At 55.0% G+C, this 20,874-nt stretch overlaps 1 protein-coding gene across 4 annotated transcripts in view; it reads right to left on the bottom strand.

Annotated features, from left to right (window-relative positions):
- Window positions 1-1,234: 1,234 nt before the first annotated feature.
- Window positions 1,235-20,874, bottom strand: part of MYOCD (myocardin) — a 102,690-nt gene continuing 83,050 nt past the window's right edge. For 3 of the 4 annotated variants that reach the window (XM_040580647.1, XM_040580656.1, XM_040580670.1), the window contains 9 exons: window positions 18,017-18,092; window positions 15,595-15,756; window positions 11,698-11,873; window positions 10,935-11,060; window positions 10,164-10,426; window positions 9,660-9,813; window positions 7,502-8,455; window positions 4,509-4,566; window positions 1,235-3,832 (listed from right to left, as the gene is read on the bottom strand). In XM_040580647.1, the coding sequence (XP_040436581.1) occupies window positions 3,267-3,832; window positions 4,509-4,566; window positions 7,502-8,455; window positions 9,660-9,813; window positions 10,164-10,426; window positions 10,935-11,060; window positions 11,698-11,873; window positions 15,595-15,756; window positions 18,017-18,092 (2,535 nt within the window). In that variant the 3' untranslated portion in view covers window positions 1,235-3,266. The remainder of the gene's footprint in view (window positions 3,833-4,508; window positions 4,567-7,501; window positions 8,456-9,659; window positions 9,814-10,163; window positions 10,427-10,934; window positions 11,061-11,697; window positions 11,874-15,594; window positions 15,757-18,016; window positions 18,093-20,874) is intronic. The other variant, XM_040580664.1, reaches the window with a different exon arrangement.

Raw genomic sequence — 20,874 nt, 5'->3', positions numbered from 1 at the left:
TGTAAATGTAAAGATTAGACAACAAAAGATAAGATAAACCGCCAGGTGTCCAGGATGCTGCTTGTGAAAAGATACGATCACTGCCAGGAGTCCAGGATGCCGCTTGTGAAAAGACCTGCACTTGTGAAAAGATAAGATCACCGCCAAGTGTCCAGGATGCCACCAGGTGTCCAGGAACCGACAGAAACAGGGCAATGAGACAAAGGAGGAAGACCAGCAGGAGGCAGAAAACGACCCCCCCTAACAACAAAAGCATGACTCCACTACCTCATGAACATGGAAGTAAAGATGTATAAAAAGGGACTGTTTGAACTGCTCAGTACGGCAGTTGGTGGAGCGCAGACTCCCCTGTCGTCCAGCGCTGTCTTTGCTCATATTCTACTTGCTATAATTAATAAAATTTTAATTGGATTATGATCCATTGTGGTCTCAATTTATAACACCCCCCCTCCCCCAAGTGAGTTTGTGTGAAAGGGGGGTAGAGGCTTTGGGGGAACTGGCCAGGGATGAGAAGAGGGGTCTGGATGGGTGCCAGAGAGGGTCCTGTGCTGATAAGCAGGTACGAGGGCTACACACACTGGTGGGGGGAGCGGTGGGGGCTCTGCGCGGGTGCCAGGGCTGCCGGTGCGCAGGACGAGAGGGCTGGGCTGTGGGCTGTGGGCTGCTGTGGGCACCGAGGTGGCACTGGGGAGCAGCGAGGGGTGCTGGTGTGCTGTCAGTGACAGGGTGACGGAAGGCACTGGTAGCTGTGGTGCTGGGCTCTGCGTTCCCCCCACGCTGAAGGGGTCTGTGATGGGCACATGGAAGCTCCTGCCCCCACCGCCTCCTCACCCCACACCCCAGGGTGGAGGGTATCCCCGCCGAGCCCAGAAGGGATGAGAAACAGATGTTTCCCCACGAGACTGGGGAGGGAAACGGTGCCTAAAATCCCTTGGGACTTGGGCAGGGTGCCAGCCACTGCCTTTGAGAGGGACACTGGCCCCTCTAAGGAGCTGGGGTTTGCAGAACAAAGCAAAACCAGAGCTGACAGAAGAAAAAGCCTTCAGAAACAGGAGACTTTGGCTAGCTTGATTAGAAATCTTCTGGGAGGAACTTGTTGCTGTGAAAGAAATGCTTCTGTTCTTGCAGGACTGTAGCTGTCCCAGGGCACAGAGCTGATAGCGACAGTCACAGCGGGGACGGCTGTGGCTGCCCCAGCTGGTGAAATCAAACAGCAAACTGTGAGCAGACAGGGTGGCAAGACAAGGGTTTTAATAATGAAGGTGTTGCTGGTAACATAGGTAAGGAAATGTGCTTGCTTACAAGTTTGAAGCTGACAGCATCCCTTTAAATAAGGAAATATATTTGCTGAGAGGAAAAAGTTATCTGGAAAGCCCTGTACAATAACGCAGTGTAGTAGCTAACACTACTCTGTTTCAAGTGCTATTAATATTCTCCATGGACCGGCTTCAAAAAATGTCTCACTTAGAAAAAGAAATTCTCTTAAAAAACCCCAACAAAACGCAACCTGTGATTGTCTATCCTAGCAGTGCACAGTGACCATTTGTACAATAGAAAAGTGGTGCTTTAAATAGTGACTTGAAAGCTACTGCCACGTGCTTTATACAGCATGCAACAACGCCATGAGCTGGAGACACAGCAGGGGCTGCGGAGCCTCCTCTGCCAGCTCCAGCACCCCTGGGGCAGTGTCCCATGGGAGCCCCGGGGCTCCCGTCGGGCTCCTCCCCGGCTGCTGCATCTCCGTGTGCTGTCCTTCCAGTAACACAAATATTAAATACGCTCAGTCTGTAAATAGTTTAACAATCTTTGTCAGCAACAATATTTACTTTGGCAAAACCAGAATTTCAAAGAAGTAGACGTGTCCGTCAAACAGTCTGCAGCAAGTTCTTTGGTGGAAGCCAAGAAGTGAAGCAGAGGCTCCTTTTCGCCAGAGCCTGAGGAAGTATATTGCACAGAGACTCGTAGGAGAAATGCTGGTGTCTTCAAATGGGAGGCATCACTGCAGGAGAGCATCCATCTCTGCCGGCTTTAGGAGAACTAGCTCCTCCAGGCCCAGTGATTCACAGCTGTTCTCCGGATGGCCTTGCTCTGGGCTGAGTGAACAGTGATGCTGGAGTAAACTCGGGAAGAAGGGGAGGAATGGGAAGAAGGACGGAGAGAGGGATGGATGGCAGAGGAGTGGAGGCAACAAAAGCAGACGCTTGTACAAAACTGCAGCCACGCAAGGACCCACTCAGCCCTGCTCCACATTGCCGAGTGTCCATTTCTGGCTCCCCCTGCTCCCAGATCATGCAAGGAGGTAGAGACCCATCCTGATGTCTGGCTGTGCAGAGGACAGCCCCTCCAAAGCCTGTCTGTGTTTTCCATACCACTTGCTCCTCCCTTGGACCAAAACACATTACACATCTTTTCATCTGTACCATACTAGCTGGGACGTGGCAGGTCCACTGGGATGCCACATGCCTGTGGTACCTGCACCTGCAGCCTGAGCAGCTGCCTCCAGTGTCCAGAGCTCTCTGCTCCAAGCTCACAGGCTTCAGCCTGATGCAGTTCAGACTGCAGCTGGGATGGCTCCTGGGCTTTCAACCCCCAGGCACCATGAGGACATGACAAGGTGGCACCACGAACATGGTGGTCTCCATCTTTCATCCACCTGGAGCAGAGCTGTGCGGGGACTGGGCAACGCAGCTTCAAGGGCAAGGGGAAGGAAGCAAGGTGAGCCTGGCTGTACGGAGAAGTGTGCTTGTTGCCCTGGCTGGGCAGAGCCTCCCTGCTCCCACCCTCCTGGCCTGGGCATGGCCAAGGTGAGCCAGGATTGCCCGATGGGCTGGATGGGCAGGAGGAGAGCAGAGGAAAGGGCAGCAATGGGCTCTCCTCTCCATGATTTCCCGTTGCTGCCCAGGTGAGGTCTCCTCACCCCACAGTTTCACCATGAGCTGCTCCAGTTCTCGTGAGAGTGACTGCTGAAACCGGGGGTGGGGGGGAAAGATCAAAGAAGCAAAACTCAGTTCTTGTCAATCTAAAAAAGTGTTGTTAAAGGCACTGGTGTCCTCTGTGGGGACCTGTAGATGGAGGAAAACCGAAGTACCAGAGCTGTTGTGCTGTTAATTTGCAGTAACCAGAAATTCAAACAAGTTTATACGCTGGGAAAATTACTCCAGTTTCCCCTGGATGGGGCACGTTAGCGCTGCGTCTTCTCCGGCACGACAGAAACACTGTGCTGGCTGCTGCAGGCTTATAGTACGCTGCCTCCACCAGCCTCCCTTTCACCACTGCTGCAGGTGCAGGTCCATGCTGGTGTTTAGGTTGAGATCGGTAACATCTAGGAAATCGATATTGAAGATGCTGGGAGCTGCAGGTGTGAGCGAGCCAAAGCCAGTGGCAGAGCTGGGGGGGGTGAGGTCCAGCCACTCCATCGTTTCCCACGGAGACTCAGTGAAACTCATTTGTAAACCGGAGCCGTCGGCAGGGGAAGGGGAGAGCTGGGTTTCCATGGGCGAGAGGGGAGTCTGTAAAATCTCCTGGGAGGTGAGCAGTTCATCCGCGGTTTTGCCAGAGAACCCCTCCATCATCCCTTCGAAGTGGGACTCTTCTCCCATCTTCAGCAGGGCGATTTCACTGACCCTCCCCAGGGGGCTGTGGGCGTTCAGCAGGACCTCGAGGTGGGCATCACTGCTGCCCGGACAGTGCTCAAAGGAGAGCTGGGCTGAGGAGACCTGCTCAAATGGGGTGGATGACTTTGGGAGCGAGGTGCTGGAGTTCCCTGTAGACAGCGTTATCTGAGGTACTTTCTGGAGGCAGGACCGATCTTCCTTGGCATTGGCTGGCATTTCTGTCAACAAATGGGAGGGGTTTGAGGTGCTCTGGTAGTGCCCACCACTGCTGGGCACAGAGGCACCACCACATCCCCCAGCTGGGCTCTTGGGTATGCCTGCAGGGACCCGCTCCCCACTCAATCCCCTTGGCATCGCTCACCCACCCTCCCTGTGGGACACCTCGCACGTTCTTCCTGTCTGACTTCTGCTCCTCTGGGTTTGGACACAGTCCCTAGGGCACAAGCACTGGCAGCTGTCCCCATGGGGCTGGGCAGGGGTTGTGCATGGGCAAGGGCACAGGCAGCACTTTGCACACGGGAGGGCACCAGCGGTGCTGTATGCAGGAGATGGCACTGGCAGCACTGGGAACGGCGGGGGATACTGGGGGTTCTGCATGGGGAGGGTGCTGGCAGTGCTGTGCACAGGGCTGTTGCCCCGTCATCCCTTCTCTCTGCAGTCTGCATAGGTGACAACCAAGCCCTGACCACCCCACCAGGTCTGCACATGCAGGAGCAGGCTCCAGGAGGGCCAATATGCTTTTGAATTCAGTTTCAGTGGCTGCTGGCACAGGGAGGGCAAATGAAAGCTGCACTCAACTCAGCTTTGCTGGGGTGCACAGAGTGCACTGAGCCCCACGGGCTGACGCTGGCTTGGAGGGGAAGCCCTGGAGGGGAACAGGGAAGCAGTGCGTACCTCCGCTCTCAATCAGCACGTCCAGGAGCTCGTCCATCTGCTGACTTCGTGTCATCTGCTGCAGCAAACGACAAAGAGGAGAGTAGAGGGCGTTAGGAGGAGAGTCCCTCCAGCCACAAGCCAGGTAGGTGGCTCTAGACCCCACAGATGGCTTTCTCCCGTGCAGGAGAAGCGCCGCACCAACGCGGGGCTGGCAGCGGCATTCAGGTGAGCACTGCAAGGACCTGGGACAAGCATGGTGAATCCGGGGAGCACGGTGCCAGGTTCCCCCCGCCCTGCCACTGACCCTCTGCTCAGTGGCCACCACGCTGCCTTTTCCCAAGGCCACCAGGACACACTGACTTTTTGGACCTAGCGCCTTGCACTGGCACGTGCCTCCTTGCACTCCCTGCAGCTCCCTTGAGGCACCATCATCATCCTCCGCTCCCTGACCAGAGACGCCTCCCTACCAGCCAGCATAAGCCCTTGTTTTATCACTGCCAACAGCATCACTGTATTCCTAAAGGCACCATCGTGACCAGCACTGAGGCTGCTGACAGACTCTCATGGGTAAGGGGTTTATGGGTGATGAAGACCGTCTTCCCCGTGGGAACAGCACTCCAGGATAAGGCTAAGGGATGCAGATGGCACCAAGCAGGGCACTTTGGTAATGGGCTAAATAGAGAAGATGAGGTTTCCTGGTGACTTGGGAATGCTCAAGAGTCTGTCTGTTTCTCACATAGCCCTGAGCACTCCAAAGAAGAGTATACTGAGGTCCTGGGGTATTTGTGTGGGATGCCAGGACCCCAGGGTGGACTGGCACATTTCACCAGCATGAAAGATGCTATCCCATCCAGCATGGTGTCCGAGTGCTTTGTGGCAATCATCCAGCAACTAATTCTTTAAGAAAAGCCCATTCCTTATGGGAAGAGGCCTGTCCTACCCAGAGACCCCATAACGGGTTGTAACTCCTGCGTATGAGTTACATCAACCACAGAAGAATACCCTGCGCGGACCTAGCCCTATAGAAAATAAAAATCATGCAGTTACCTGCTTTACTGCATCCTCATAAGGTGGAGGCTGCTTTACCTCTGAGAGGGCTGGGCTTGACTTACAAAAACTTGGGGATGGAATAGAAAACTTTTGACCTGCCTGCGTAGCCATCTGCATGGGGGAAATACAGGGAGACGGAGTCAATGCACAGGGAGGCACGGCGGGAGGCCCAGCTCTCTTTCACCCCTGTTGAAGCCACCGTGGTGCCAGGGAGACTAATGATTTTCTGAGTCAAATCAGCTCAGGTAAAGTGCCTGGCCTCCTGGCAGGAGAGAGGGAGGTGAACGAGCTCTGTCGGGCTGGCTGTGCGATGTGGGGCCAGGCTGACCCCCGGCTGCTGCCAGAGCACAGGCACGATGCCGCGGAGCATCCTGGTGCTCGGTCCAGCCGTGACCATGCAGAGCCAGCGGAAGAGGGAAAGGGGCGCAGGTGGCTGGCGGCAGCCGGCTGGTGATGAAGCGCTTCCCCGGCTGCCTCCTAGCCCCTCTGCTGGGGACCCTCGCCGTCATCACCTGTCCAGGAGCATCTCACAGAGCCCAGGCCAGGGAAGACTGCTCAAAAGAGTCGCTGCCCGGTCAGCACGCAGGCTTTCTCTGTGCCTGTGCCAAACACCTGTATATATCAGTGCCAGCTTTTTGCCACTCCCCCTTCTAGGAGGGACCTCATCTGAAGGTCCACTGCCTGCCAGCTGCTGTCCCTGTTGACTTTAGACCTTTGCACGCCTTTCCTCACTGCCTGGCTGCAGCTGCCTCACCCCGTAAGAGCCAGCACCAGGGAACCAGCGTGGCCCTGGCAGGCAGGTTGGATCCAGAAGCGGATCCAGGGCAGCGGTGAGGCCACTCAGCCTGGCTGTACACATCCTGGCCACGTTTCTGCGGACATCGGCTGGGAGGAACCCTCTACTGCTTTTGTGTGTTGGCAGCGTGTGCTCCTCTCCAAGCTTTTGTACCTGTCCAGAGGGCTGAGTGAGGAGTGGTGGATGGTGAAGAGACAACTCTCTGCTGTGCTGGTTGCCTGATGGGGAGGCACAAGCTCTATCTGACTGCAGACCCCAGTTGCAAGCCCTACGCTACCTTCTCAAGAAAGGGCTTGCCCTAAGACCAGGATAACTGCCCTCCTTCGACCCAGTGATCCAAATCCCTCACACACTCTTAGGAGCTGCAATGGCTCAGTGAGATGCTGAAAAACCCTGCAACACTGCGACAGGGCTCTCCCGGGGTGCAGGAATGGAGCCAGTGCTCTCCCAGGGGCTGGGGGGGTTTGTGCTGGTGCTTTCCTGCTGTGGACAGAGCCGTGCCAGGGCTCCATGGGGCAGGGGGAGCTGTGCCAGGGCTTCCCCACAGTGCAGAGAGCCGTGCCAGCGCTCCACGGGCAGGAGGAGCTGTGCCAGGGCCTCCCCCTGAGGGGAGAGGCAGCTGGGTTAGGGCTCTGTTATGTGCCAGTGCTCCCCAGGGGCAGGGGGAGCTGTGCCAGGACACCCCCAGGGGCAGGGGGAGCTGTGCCAGTGCTTAACCAGGGGCAGGGGGAGCTGTGCCAGTGCTCCATGGGGAAGAGGATGCTCTGCCAAGACTCTTCCAGGACACAGGGAGCTTTGCCAGTGCTCACCCAGGGGCAGAGAGAGCTGCGCTGGGGTCCCCCGGGGAAGAGGGGAGCTGTGCCAGGGCTCCGTGTGGCATGGGAGCTGCCCCCCCAGAGCAACTGGGTGCAGTGGTGGCAGGGTTCCCCAGGACATGCCCTCCAAAGGACCCTGCGGTGCCATCAGCTTCCAACCCACTGGCCATCGAGGACACTCCCTGCCTTTCCAGGCAGCCCCACATGCTGCCACGGCCCCCGGGTACCCACTCCGGGCACCAGCAGTTCTGGTCTGACAGGAAAGGCCTCGGACCGGGATGTTTGACTGACTGCCCGCAGACACCAGTGCGTTCACCACCGCGATGCTGTCTGGGGTGCTCTCCACTTACCGATCCCGTGCGAAGGCAACTGTTGGTCTGCGGGGACCCGCTGCGCCCTTCTGCCTGCGAGCTGGGGGACACCGAGAGGAGATAGTGGCTGTTGGGGGACGGCGGCAGGCTGATGTGCTGGGGGCTCTTTGCAGCCCCAAGTGGAGAGTGCTGGGGGGAGCACTGCGGGCTCAGGAATGTCGAGGAGGTGATGGTGCTTTGCCCTGCAGGCTCCAAGCAGTGGCTATTTACAATGTGAGGCAGCTGCGGCACCCCACAGTTACTTAACTTATCCGAGCTGCTGGCCTGGCCTTTCAAGGCAGTTTGTTTGGATGCAAATGGACAGCTGGCCACTGCATTTTCTTGCTTGATGGGGACACCAAAGAAATGCTGAGCAGGCCCCTGCTTCTCCTCAAGGCCATTGCTTCTCTTTCGCTTCTGAAGCTGCATCCGTAGCTCTTCCACCTGTCTTTGCTCTTGCTGCAGCTTCCATGTCAGTTCATTGATGACCTTCTGCTTCTCCACCAGCATCTTGTCTTTCTCTGTGTCAATCCCTTCCAGCTCCAGCTGGATGCTCCCTCCATTCAGGCTACTCATGAGGCTTTCTTCAGCACTGCCATGAACCGGAGATGGCTGGAGACCAAACTGTGGAGAAGACATGGGCCCATCGTTGAATGTGTCAGGCAAAGAGCCACTCACAGAGAGGTCGGAGGAGGCTGGAGAGATGGGTGGGGTGGAGCTGGTGCTGCCAAAGTGATAGAAGCCATTTGATAACATGCTGGTGGAAGACTGCGACTGGTAACTCGACAGGGTGCTTGTTGGAGTGACTGGGAAGGTGACAGTGGTAATCTCACTGAAGTTTGGCACCGTGTTGCTGCCACACTCCTGGAAGGGCCGCAGCCGTTCCATCAGTGCTGTTTTGGTACCTGACACAGGCAAGCCTCGTATTCGGAGCTGCTGCCTCAGTTCTGACACCTAGAAGGAAAGTGACCAACAATCAGTCCCAGTGGCAGATGAGCCCTTTAGAAACCCAAAGTTCCTAAACTTGGTCTCAGATCACAGGCTCCCAGCTTCCTGCTTTAAGGCTCCGACCTCCCAGGTACTCACTGTCCCAGCTGCAGCCACCAGAGTCCCCATGCACAGCCCTGACCACCGCACATCCTGCAGGATCTTCACCCTTCCCAGCAGGAACACCTTCCTCCTTCCTCCAGGAACTGAGGCTGCTCTCCACGAAGCAGCCGTGGTCCCTGGGCCATAGAGGTAACCCAGGATTCCCTTCCTAGCAGTAGGTTTCTACACGAGCAGAGGATTTTCACACAGACCAGGAACTAGCTGCTGGCATCCTTTAGCTCAGAGAATGCGAGCGCATACCTTGGAGACACACACTTCGTGTTCAGGCATCTGCATATGGTTCAGGCATCTGAGCTGGGGCATTGCTATGGCCAAACTCATGTTATTTCTACCTGATCTTATTTCTTCCTCTAATAATGAGTATTGCCCCCAGGTCTCTGCTCCTAAAAGAACTTGACCTTCCCCATGGCTGAGGCTCCATTAGCAAAGTATGAATGAACTGTTAATGCGAGCGATTCTCCCTTATGCCCTGCCTGTCTTGCCTACACGAGACTTAGGTACTGTTCAAGGCAGTGCTCGCAGCCGCAGGCTTCGGGAGATACCTGCCTGTGCAGAGCTGAGCTGGGCTGGCTGCGACGGCCACTGAGAAGCTGAGTCACTCAGTGCAGCCCATGCTGACCTCAATGCTTCTGGCTGGTCTGCTAGCAGCATCCGTGATGTCCACCAGAAAACCACAGAAGGTATGGAGCCATGAGCTGCAGGAGCAGCAGCACAGAGCATCCTTTAGTTCTTGACCTGATGCCTTGCCTGCAGCTATGTCATATTATACCTAAGGTTTGCTGGTGCATGCTCTGGAGCAATGCACCCACAACAGCACCTGCAGAGCCGCAAAGCCATGTTTTCAGCTGCCACTGCTGCGCCCACCTCCCGACCCAGTGTGATGTACTCCTGGGTTTGCTCACAGCGCGGTGGCTCTGGGTTGCTGATCCGTAACACGCGGTCGCTCCCAGGTAGCTCAGGCTACGGCACCACACCGCACGCTTCAGGGGTAGCAAAGCACCTTCAGGCTATAAGGTTCTGCTCCTGTGGTGACAAAGTTTGCACTCACTTTCAGATCATCCAGGTTAGACGGCAGAGGGCCTGGCTTGATAGATGAGACACAAGTCTGGCCTGAAAAGGTGGTTTTCACAGGAGAAAGAGGGGTGTTGTTGACAGAAGTTGATGAAGAATTTGAACTTTTGACCATTTGCTCATTTGATTGCCTGAAATAACAAAGGAAATTTGGGGTAACTTCTCTGTCCCCCTGGGGTCTCTGTGCCCAGCATACCATCTCTTTGCTCCCTTGGAGCTGCTATCTCCTGTGTGAAGGACTCCAACCCCAAGGAAAGCCAGGCTGGGCTAGGAGATTGCTGGTGATCCACCAGCAGGCGCCAGGTGCCCCAGCCAGTGTGCAAAGCCAGAACGGCTTTGCAGGAGGAGTGCTGCTCCCAAGCTTTTACATTTTATTTGCACGTGTCTGTCCCCCTTGCACTGGCACACACGGGTACGGCAGGGGAAAGTTCGGAGAGAGAGAGACAGGACTAAACACTGCTATTGGCACATTGCCACTCACTTTAGCTGGCCCTGGTGCATCCCTGGGTAGCTGAAATGTTGCTGCTGCTGCTGCTGTTGCTGCTGCTGCTGGCTGAGGATCTGGAGCTGCAGAAAGAGCTGCTGCTGCTGGAGGAGCCTGGCATATGCAGAGTCCATGGGTGGAGGGGACTTCTCTGCCTTCTGGTCTGGAGGGATATACTGGTGATACTTCAGCTTCTTCACCTTAGGCTTGGTGTCCTTGGGCTTTTTGTGACGGTTCTTGCTGTCACTGGATGATTTGGACTGTTGGTCCAAGAAGGAAAGGAATTAGCTGGGAGAAGAGTTCCTGCCACCCCCGTGAGAGCTCAGAGGCCTGGGACAGGGCAAGGGCAGCTCCTGCCAGCACCTTGACACTCCAGCTCCAAGAGTTGCTGAGCCTGCATGTGGGGGGCTCCCTCAGGGCCACATCCCAGCTCAGCTGTGCTGGAGAACACAGAAGATGGACAATGACCCTCTTTGCCTCGAAGGTATTTCAGTGTTGCCTTGTATCTCCTTCTTGCTGCTAGCCCCAGGGGACGTTGCCAGTGCAGAACCTGAGCACTTGCCTCTAGCTATACCTTGTACTGTTACAAAATTAATCGAATTACAGTTTTTGACAAGGTTTGTCTTCCTGAATTGTTCCAAGCCTTTAAGGCCAAACCCCCGCACCTCCCACACACGGAGCGCAGCACACGGGTGCTTCAGGCTTGGACGCGGCCAGGTGCTCTGGGCTTGTTCCCCCTCCTGGGCAGCCTGGTGGCACCAGCATTACCTTCACGGCAGAGGGCACCGGGAGGGTTGGGCTCTCCTGCCCCGCCGCCTGCTTGGGGCTGTCACACTGTCTGCCCTGTGCCGAGGCTGGCTCCGGTGCATGGCTGTCGGCGCTGTGGGCGTGATCCTGCAAGGGAGAGGCGAGCCATGCCACAGGACAGGGGACGTGGGGCAGGTGCCAGGGGCTGGCCAGCCTGGATGGCCTCTGCCTGCAAGGGGCACCTGGTACCCCATTCCCCTGCCCCACGTTGTCCCCAGTTCATCCCAGATGCTGCAGTCCATCCCAGTCCCCCCAGGTCTATCCCAGCCCACTACCCCCACTCCCCCAGTCCTCTGTCACCCCCATCCATCCCAGTCCACCCCCATCTCCAAGCCTTCTCCATTCCAACTCAGCCCTGTTTCCTCACTCGCCCCCGTATGCCATTGCTCGGTGTCCTCCAGCCCAGCCCAGTCCCCCCAGCCTACCGCTGGCCAGCCCCAGTCCCTCTGCTCCAGTCCACCCCACCCCAGCCCACTTCAGTTCCTCCCAGTCTCCCAATCCATCCCAGTCCCTCTGGTCTGCCTCAGTCCCCCCCAGTCCATCCCATCACCCCCAGTCACTCCAGCTGCCTCTGGTGCTGTCACCGGTCAGCAGGGACATGGTGGCCCATGCAGCCCTGTGTCCCTCCACAGGGGGCCGTGGGACCCCCATGGCCATGAGGCATGTCCCTGGGTCTGGGTCTCCTGCCCTGTCCCCCAGGGAGGCAGGGGGCATTGGGCCCTACCTGGGGTGCCCCAGCTGGGGTGGCAGGGGCTGGTTCCAGGGCCTTGGTGCCTGTCACCGGCTCGGTGGAGCCCAGGGAGTCCTCGCTCCTGGCCTGCTCCGGGGACAGCCCGTCGTTGCTGCTGTCCTCCTCGAAGGCAAAGGCATCAGCCGGCTTGGGGAAGCTGACCTGGGTGCCTGCCAGGGAAGAAGGGGCAGCGATCAGCGCCCTGCACTGAGCAGGGAGACGACTGTGGCAGTGGGAAGGATGGGGTGGGTGAGCCTCATGGGGTGCCACCATGCCTGTGCCCACCTCCTCCAGACCTGGACATGGTGCCCCGGGAGCTCCGCTGCCCACCCTGTCCACAGCCACGCAGGGGGCAGCACCCGGCTGTGCCCCATGGCCGCGGCTGGTGGGAGAGGGGCAGCATCTGCTCCCGGCCAGTGCCACGGCCGCGCTGCTCGGCAGAGGGGGCGAGGAGGAGCCCGGCCCCCGGGGCAGGAGGTTTCTCGCAGGCAGGTGGGGCTGGAATAGGGAGACAGGCGTTGGAGCCACCCCCTCCATCAGCAGAGCGCCCCGACCACAAGTGGTTCTCAGTGGCAGAACTGAGGTTGAAAGGAACCCGAAGGGTGACCTGGCCACACACGGTGCGAGAGCCAGCACCGGTGGACCTGGCTGCAGCCAAATGGCCCCGTCCCTGCCCAGGGCTTCCCCCGCACGACACGATTCCTGCCATCGCTTCCCTGACACGGCTTCTCCCCCGTGCAGAGCTCCTGGCGAGGGCTCTCCTAGCCCGATGGGCAAAAGCTCTTGACTCACAGCTTTTGCTGATAAAGTGCTGAAAAAAAGCCCAAAAGGTCTCATGTGAGCCTCGGGAGGGCTGCAGGTGGGGGGCAGAGGAAGGAGCAGCGTGGCTGTGCTCATAATCTCCTCGTGCTCATGTCTGGCATTTGTCAGGCAGCCTGGCACACCGATAGCGAGGTGACAAAGGGGGAAGTGGGAAGGGCCCGGGGACAAGCTTCCACCTGTCCCTGCCGCCGGTCTGGCAATGTGCACCTTCTCACCGACACGCACCCTCCGGCTCTGCCCCTGCCCCTATCAGGGAGATAGGCGTTATCTCCGCCCGCTCCGCGGGCACTGCCGGGGGATGAGGCAGGCGCCCTGGCTCCCTGCCCCGCACTGCTGCCCAGCCACCGTGGGGCTGGGGATACAAGAGCGGCTGCGTCCTGTGGAGAGCCTCTCCTCCCTGCTGGCCAGGGCACGGGGCTCCTCTCACGGCCCTGGAGCAAGGCCTGTCCCCTCTCCGTCACAGCAGCACCCAACCCGGGTCTTCCCTTTGGAACTGCAACGCTGCAGGGTCCTCCACCTGGGCCGGTGGGAGCTGCTCCCCCTGACTGCAGCCAAGCGGGGCATCCTCCCTCGGGAAAAACGACACCGAGCAAGGGGGACTTGCGGATCTGCAAGACTGCTGCGTTGTCACTTGGCCAAAGCCGGGAGCCCAAGGGACCTTCAGGACACAGGGGCAGCCTGGAGCATGACAGGAATGTGCTGCATCCTGCTCCCTGATACCGGGGGCCCACGCGGGTGGGAACGCTGCCCTTATCTGTCCTGCTCTCGCCCAGCCCGGGGCTGGCCATGTTGTTTCATGATCCCGTGTCTCTGCTGTAATCTCAGGGAGAATGGTGTTTGCTCGGGGCTGTTTCTAATGCACTGGGTATTGTCCTCTCAAGCGAATTGGACAAAGTGATGACAAGGACCTGGTAAAAAAAGGGTTCTTATATCACTGCTCAGCTATGCAGAGCACTGGCAGCCTCCTGTCACTGGGACGTTAGGGCTTTCTGTTGGGGTCTGGCACTTTCGGCTCACCCTGCCGGAGGTGATTAGAGGAACACGTCAGCTGAACTTTCCACTGTATAAACAGTTGAGATTCCAAGGTTAAAGTAAAATGATTTTAAACCCTGTCATCCTTCTGGTATTGCGAAAACAAAAGGCTTAACATTCAGAAGTGCCAGTGCTCATCTCTGCTCTGTGTTCAACCCTCTGCCCCAAACCCTGAGCACCACAAGATGCCTCTGACTCCGAAAACCCACTTGAGGATCCTTCAGCCTGCGGCTTTCTACTGCAGAAACCTGAGGGCTGGGATTGTGTTCCTGGTGCAGTTGCACCACCTCCTTCTCATGGCACCCAACAGTACCAAATAGCTCTGACCCTAATGTGCTGCGTGTTTCACCCTAAATGGGACAAAACTGGCTTACAGGACACATTTTTTTTTGCCAGCAATGTGATAGAAGGTCATTGCGAAAGGGAGAAATTTAAAGCTGAGCGAATCATTTTAAGCCAGACTTCGTATTTTTAACAATTTTGTCCTGTAAATCTCCGTTTACCACAAGGTCCTGACAAGGCAGCTGGAGAGAAAGTCTGTGCAAACTTCAGGCACACTGGCTTAGCCTCCCAACCTCAGCTCCAGTGGATAAAGTCATGCTCAAACTGCCTCAAATGTTTATAAGGGGGGGGGGGGGGGGAGAGAGATTTTCCCCCCACTGTCCTGTACTTCGATAAGTGGCTGGGGAAATTTTCCTTGAACTCTTCTTAAAAATTCCTCTTGAGGCAGAGTCCTGGAACATTTCACCTTCGCAGAAATGCTGGCACGGAGCAGCTGCGGGGCCGGGCTGGAGAAGCCGCCGTACGTACACTGCGTGCGCCTCACAGCAGCAAAACCAAGAGCAGGAATGATTGCGGGGCAGGGCAGAATGTATCCGAGCCTGGAGTATTTCATGTCATTTTATCCTGGTTTCTGAGACGCAATGGAAGTCAAAGCGCTTCCTGTTCCAATTCCCGCTTTTGGCATTGCTCCTGTCGTTCAAAGGCTCCTCCTGTCCCAGAGCCCTGCCACTGTCCCCAGCTTGCTCTGAGCCCCAGAACTGACACTTAACATGGGATTGTGCCAATGGACAGAATCCCATGAACTGAGGAAGCAGAAGCCACAGAACAAGCGGTTCCCAGGGGGCAGAGCATCTCTCTAGAGCCCTGAGGGCCAATTTGGACATGCAGGGATGGCCCCCAGGCTTCAGAAATACGGGCTGCTGTCCTGGCACTGCAGGACCCTGCTGGCGTTCCTGCTCTTTCTCTGCTTTTGGACCTCCTTGTCCTGGCACCAAGCCCTCAAAAAATCTAAGTCACCTTTTTCCTTTTTTGCTTTGTGTCAGCTGCCACACCAGCCTCCCTACGGCAGCAAGGGGGACATAATTGCGGAGGACCCTGCCTCCCTCCTCCAGCCGGGGGCAGGTGATAGAGGAAAACTAAGCTTAGGCATCAGCCAGGCACTGAGTAGGTAGGAGTGTACCCTGCTTGGGGGCGCAGGCTGCTCGTCGTACTCCCCAGCAGTCTAGCACCCCAGGGATGCTTCCCCATCCCAGCAATGCATCCCACTAGCATCGGTGGAAAAAAAGAGACCCGCAGCCTCCCTGAACTGGAACAACTTCCCCTTCACCCACTGGGATGTAAAAGCTTGGTGGGGCACAAGTGGGAGAATCCAGGCTGGCCTCACAACCCGACGTGCACCCAGGTCCTCTCCCACGCAAGGGAGGGAGGAATGTCCTGTCTCCAGCAGTAACGTTTACACATTTAAAGCCTTGGAGAGGGAAGGGGTTTAAGAAAGGAGTTCTGAGGACACATGGCTGAGCAGTTGTGATTGTTGCTTTAAGAAGGGGGGAGCTCTCTTTTCATAGGCCCGGATAAGACAGCACAGACTGTGCTGGACTGGGTTACTCACTGTGAAAATAATAAAATTTAAGCAATAAATGCAGCTCTTAAATCCAGGCAGGCCACTTCCCACAGTCGCTGCAGTACATCCTCAACATTGCCAGCCCCTGCCCTGCGCCATGCACACCACACAACACGTACGTTCACTTCCACTACCTTTTATGGCCTCTTTCACAGCTGAGTCGACAGGAATAATATTCTTCTCCACCAGCTCCAAAGGACCCGGCCTGAGAGCAATCTTTTCATTGAGATCATCTGCCAGTCGGGCTCTTTTCAGCTTCATTTGAGTAGACTGAATGGACCCCTCTGCAGCTGAGTCTAAAAGGCCAAAAGGAAGGCATCAGTTCAGGACCTGGGGCATCTCTAAGCACAGTGCACAGCAGGAATATGCTTCCCCTGCAGCACAGTCCTCCTGGGCTGCAGCCAGCACCTAAGCATGGCTCAGTGCACAGCAGGAGCTGCTCTGGGGCTGGGAGGGAGGATGCTGGATTGGACAGGGCTGGTGGGGTTTGGGAAACGGGTCCTTCTCTGAGCCTTAGATGCAGCTTCTCCATTCCCAAGCAAGAGCCTCTGCCTACCAGCCTAGGCTTGCAAACTCAGCCTGCAGCTGCAGCATCCTCCCGAAAGCCCAGGAACGATCTGCAAAGGAAACTTCTTCAACAAGTTGTGACTAACATAAGGGCCAAAGCGGACTCCAGCTCCTGCCTGCCAGGAGCCCATTGGCCCTTGTGACTAGTGCAGATGGATCCCTGCTTCTGGGGAACAGCTGGAGAAAATAAACATGAACAGCATTTGACAACTGGAGTAAATAGATTACACTGGCAAAAAAAATGCTGAGTCTTTGGGAGTGGGCATTTGGGGGCAGCATGATGACTCCAGGTGCTCAGGGGAAAAACAAGCTGGAGGGGAGCACAAAAAAATGCAGCTAGATCTGGAAGCTACAGCCCTACCAAGCCAGCTGAGAAGTCCCCAGTTATCGAGTGTGACAGAAGAGCAGCCAGTTAAACACAACAATTTCCCAAACCTCTGGTGGCGCAGGGGTAAGTAGTGAGGGAGTGGGATCCTAAGCCAGACCTTGTCTATACCCTCAGGGGTCTGAAGTAAGAAGGGCTGCACCTAGCTTGTGCTCTCTTCAAAGACCGGATTCTCTTCTAGAAGAGATGCTGTGGGCAGCACAAGCTGCAGGGCTGGGTACCAGGAAAAATTCTCTGCAGGAGGTCAGCAGGGCTGATCTAGGCTCACTTCTGGCCTCAAACTTATACAGAGCAGCGAACACACGTGAGCTCCTTGAGGTGAACGGTAACAGAATGTATGCCTGTGAGGCATTTAGATGATGTGAAGTGTCTTAGCTGGCCAGTTTCCATCACCTCTAGGTGGTCCTGTTATGAACCAAATGGACATGTAAGTCCCTGATATTCCAGGGCACACCTCCACGAAATGCAGGGCACGACATACAGAGGTGTGAGCAGAGGTTCCAGCTGAGATGTGTGTGTGGGACAGCACAGCCAGCTTGCTCCATACACAGCCAGGCAGCCTCTGCTTCTCCTCCAGCTGTGCCTGGCCAGCCAGGTCCCTGCGCAGTGACTGCAGCTGCCTCCACATCTGGTTTACAGCCCCCAGGCCCCAGCTCCAGTCCGTATTGCTTCTATTACTTAAACTAAGGGAAAGACACTTCCCACCTGTTAAGCAAGCAATGGTGCTAGGTCATCTTAGGGATGGAGACCCAAGGGCAAAGCAAGGCAGCGGCATTGATCCGGCACGGGCCCTGGCTCAGCCCTCCTGTGTGCCAGAGGAAAAAGAAATATGGACTTCATCCATGTCGAGAGCAGCATTTGCAGTTGCTAGAGAGTGATCTGCTTCTTCCAGGTGACTGACAGGACCGGAGGAGAGAGGCTGCACATCCTCCTCCCTAAGGAGCTTGTTATCTCTGAAGATAAGGAGGGACCCTGCAGTGTGCTGCAGTCTGTGATGGGATGCAGCAGAGCCACGTCAGCTCTCTGGCTGGGAGGGGACACCACGATGGGACAGGGAAGAGCTGCTGTGGCTCACGGACTGATAGCAGGGCTCACTCTTCATATGGCTCTGCTTGGGTCATCAACTGCATCGCCATGAATTGTCACACAGCATATCCAGAATTATGGCAAAACAAAAGATGCCCAGCTTTGGGAGGGTATTGTCACCACCTGCTACAGGGATTTCAGTGCCCTGGACAAAAAATGGCCCAAGTGTGCTTTTCTTGAGGATTAGACATTAGCAAGTCTATCTAACAGAGTCCTCTCACAGCTGTCCTCGACCCCACTGTCCTCTACAGCATCTTAAACTGGTCCCTGCCAGAGATGGGAGAAAGATTAGATGGCCTTGGGTCTGCTTCTGTCAGGGAATAAATGTGTGTCCTGCCTCCTGAAGACCAGGTTTGGACTGAACTCCATACAACATGTGTCCCATTTGAATCTGCCTCTCACGAGCAGCTGGGACAAAGTTAATCATGATGAGAGTCCTGAAGGGAACCCGAATGGGGCAGGACAGACATGAAGGAGGAGGCACAAGGAGCACATGGGAGAAGCTCAGGCAGTCTTACCTTGTAAAATATGCATATTGACCAGGTCTGATCGCTCAGGCCTGCTTCTGATCTTGTGCTTGAGATAATCTTCAGTCTGCAGAACACAAATGCAGAGAGTTACCTGGCTAGAGCAGAAATAAGGTACAGAGAGCGGCTGCCCCTGTGCCATCCCATGGTTCTTTTGGATTTATTACAAACTGGGTTGAGTGAGCTCCTAAATGGCTTTTTTTTTTTTTTTTTTTTTTCCGTACTCAGGCACTGGCTTGTTCTTGGGCAGGTGTTCTTCAGAAAAGGAACAATGTGCATGGAGCTGCTGACTGCTCACTAGATCCCCTCCTAAGCTGTGTCCTTCCCAATTTCCCGTGGGCTTCTGATGCCTGAAGTATTACGACAGCTCAAGGGAAGGATGAGACCTATTCACTGGGAGCGGTGGATCTGTTCCCAGCTCAGCAAACCGTGTCACCTGAGAGCTGCACCAGAGCAGCTCCAGTGTGGACGGTTAGCAATGGCTCCCGTGGGAAGCCTGGCACTCTGGGGTGAGCTGTAAGGCTGAGCGAGCCGTGAAGATGCCCAGAGTCTTTACCCAGGTCAGCCACGAGGCTATGCCTTCCTGCGGTCCTGCAATTCCTGTGTGTTGTGATTCCTCACCCTGCCTATCATGTGGGGCTGGGAAAACCCACTTTGCAGATCACTTCAGCTGAGCTTGTGATGAACATGGTCCTGGAGCCTTGTGCCAACTTCCTCATGGCTTTAGGAACAGAAAGGCACAAAGAGGTACACTAACGCTGTCCATTAGGGCCAAGAAGTCAGTGTTGAGGGCAGCTGACCTCAAGAATACAGATATAAGGTTATCCCTGGTGAAAAAATGCTAGAGCACAACTTGGACAAGTTATTAGCTGTTTGCTAAGTTGAGATGCAAAAATAAATAGCACAAAAAATGTACATAGTTCAAAGAGGTTGAAATCTTCAGGATAAACATAAAAGAATAGTACAAGCAGCTGGAGCAAAACTGAAACCCCACAGTACAAAATGTACAGAATCATGAGAAAAAGATTTTATAAGGACTTCTGTAGCTAGGACAAGGCAGTGGAAAGTGCGGTCTGTGTTCCATAAACAGGAGAAATAATTGTGCACGCTGCCGAGATGGCTACAGGATTTAATGCCTTTTTAAACCATCCTCACTAAAAAGATAAACGGCTATTTATCAATCAGATGACTCAGCCAAGAACCTTCAGCAAGAAAAGAGAAGAACCTCCAGTTATCAGGTTGGAGAACAGGTTGGAGAACACTCAGATGAGTTAAATGTTCCCGAACAGTTTGAGATACACAAGCCCAGAGTAATAGCAACTGTCTGTGGGTCTCCAGGAAACCAGGCAAGGGAGAACATAATTTCTGGCTTTAAAAGAGATGGAGAGAAGAAACCAGGAAACTATAAAACAGTCAGCAAGACATTGGACCAAGTAATCAAACAATCTATATAAATGGATTTTGAAGATAGCAAGGAGGTGAGTAACAGCCGGGATGGATTCATCAAGAACAAGCCACATCACACCAACCTAATTCCCTTCTATGGAGAGATGACAGATTTCTGTTACAGGAATAAACATGAATGTCATGTAGCATGAATTTAAGCATGTTTTGACATTATCTCACATGGCTTTCTCATATTCAAGCCAGAGAAATTTGGTCTGGATAAGACTAACATAAAAAAGGAGCATAGCTGTGGGTCACCAGGGGAATTAGCAATGGCTCGCAGTCTAAGCAGAAGAATATATCAAATCATGTTACACAGCAATTTTTCCTACTAGCCAATGTATTCATTAATGCCTTTGATGACAGAAGACATACTTCTTAACTCTGAATCATTCGAGGCTAACAGATCACAACGCAACACGATTTGGAGGAACTGAAGTATCAAACATATCTGAAATACATTTGATGTAATTTCAAGAAGGACATTTGGAAAGGGCTGCGTTCAGGTCACAGCTAGCCACTGCTAAGCCAGCTGATTAAGCACTGGGGTGGATGAAGGCTTAATTCACCAGAGATGCTTCTGTAGTGGTCACTGGACAGTGGCCTTAAGCAGAAATCATTTTCTCCATAAACAGAGAAAAAAATATAAAAGGCTCTGGAGAATCTAGTGATCAGCAGCTGAACCACATGCCGAGACCAGCAGGCAGGTTGCGAGGAGGCACAACGAAGGATGTTGGATAGGTCCTGGGAATAGCAGGGGCCTGCTCTGTGCCCTGCATCTGAAAGGGTCCATGGGAAGGGTCTGGGTGACAGCTACAGAAATCGTTATTGAGCCAGAGATGGGAGAGGTTGAAGGAAGGGGGGGTTGGTCAGGCCAGGGGTGAGATAGCTGTGGGGAAACGGGCTGCAAAATACTTTTAAAAAGTGTTATAAGAAAAGATAGACAGTTTTGCGCGTACATGCATATAGGAGAAAAAGCAATGGGCTGAAACTTCAACAGAGCAGCTTGGGCTGGGGCTTGGGGGACACCTGCTAACAGCACAGGACAGAGGGCACAGGAGCTGGGGTGGGATGTCCCTCGGTGCTCACACATCTGTCAGGAATGACCCAGACAGTGCTGTTCTGCTCTGAGGCAGAGGCACGACAGCTGTCCCCCCCCAGTTCCTCCCTGCCACGCTTGCTGGGATGCTGGGAGTGTGTGTCGAAGCCCTGCCGAGCCAGACTGCCGAAGAAAGTCAGCCTGCCCTCTGTCCTCCAACCCAGCAATCTGTTACAGGACACTGACTTCAAAGTCTGCTGCGCTGGCCTGATGCCAGCCTCTAACATAGCCACTGACACGTTTAAACAAATAATAGACATTTTGTTTACTGAAGTCTTTACAATTCCTCCCCCTCCCTATTTTT

This window comes from Falco naumanni, chromosome 1, assembly GCF_017639655.2.
Source record: "Falco naumanni isolate bFalNau1 chromosome 1, bFalNau1.pat, whole genome shotgun sequence".
NCBI classification, from domain to species: domain Eukaryota; kingdom Metazoa; phylum Chordata; class Aves; order Falconiformes; family Falconidae; genus Falco; species Falco naumanni.
This window is presented reverse-complemented; position numbering and strand designations above follow the sequence as displayed.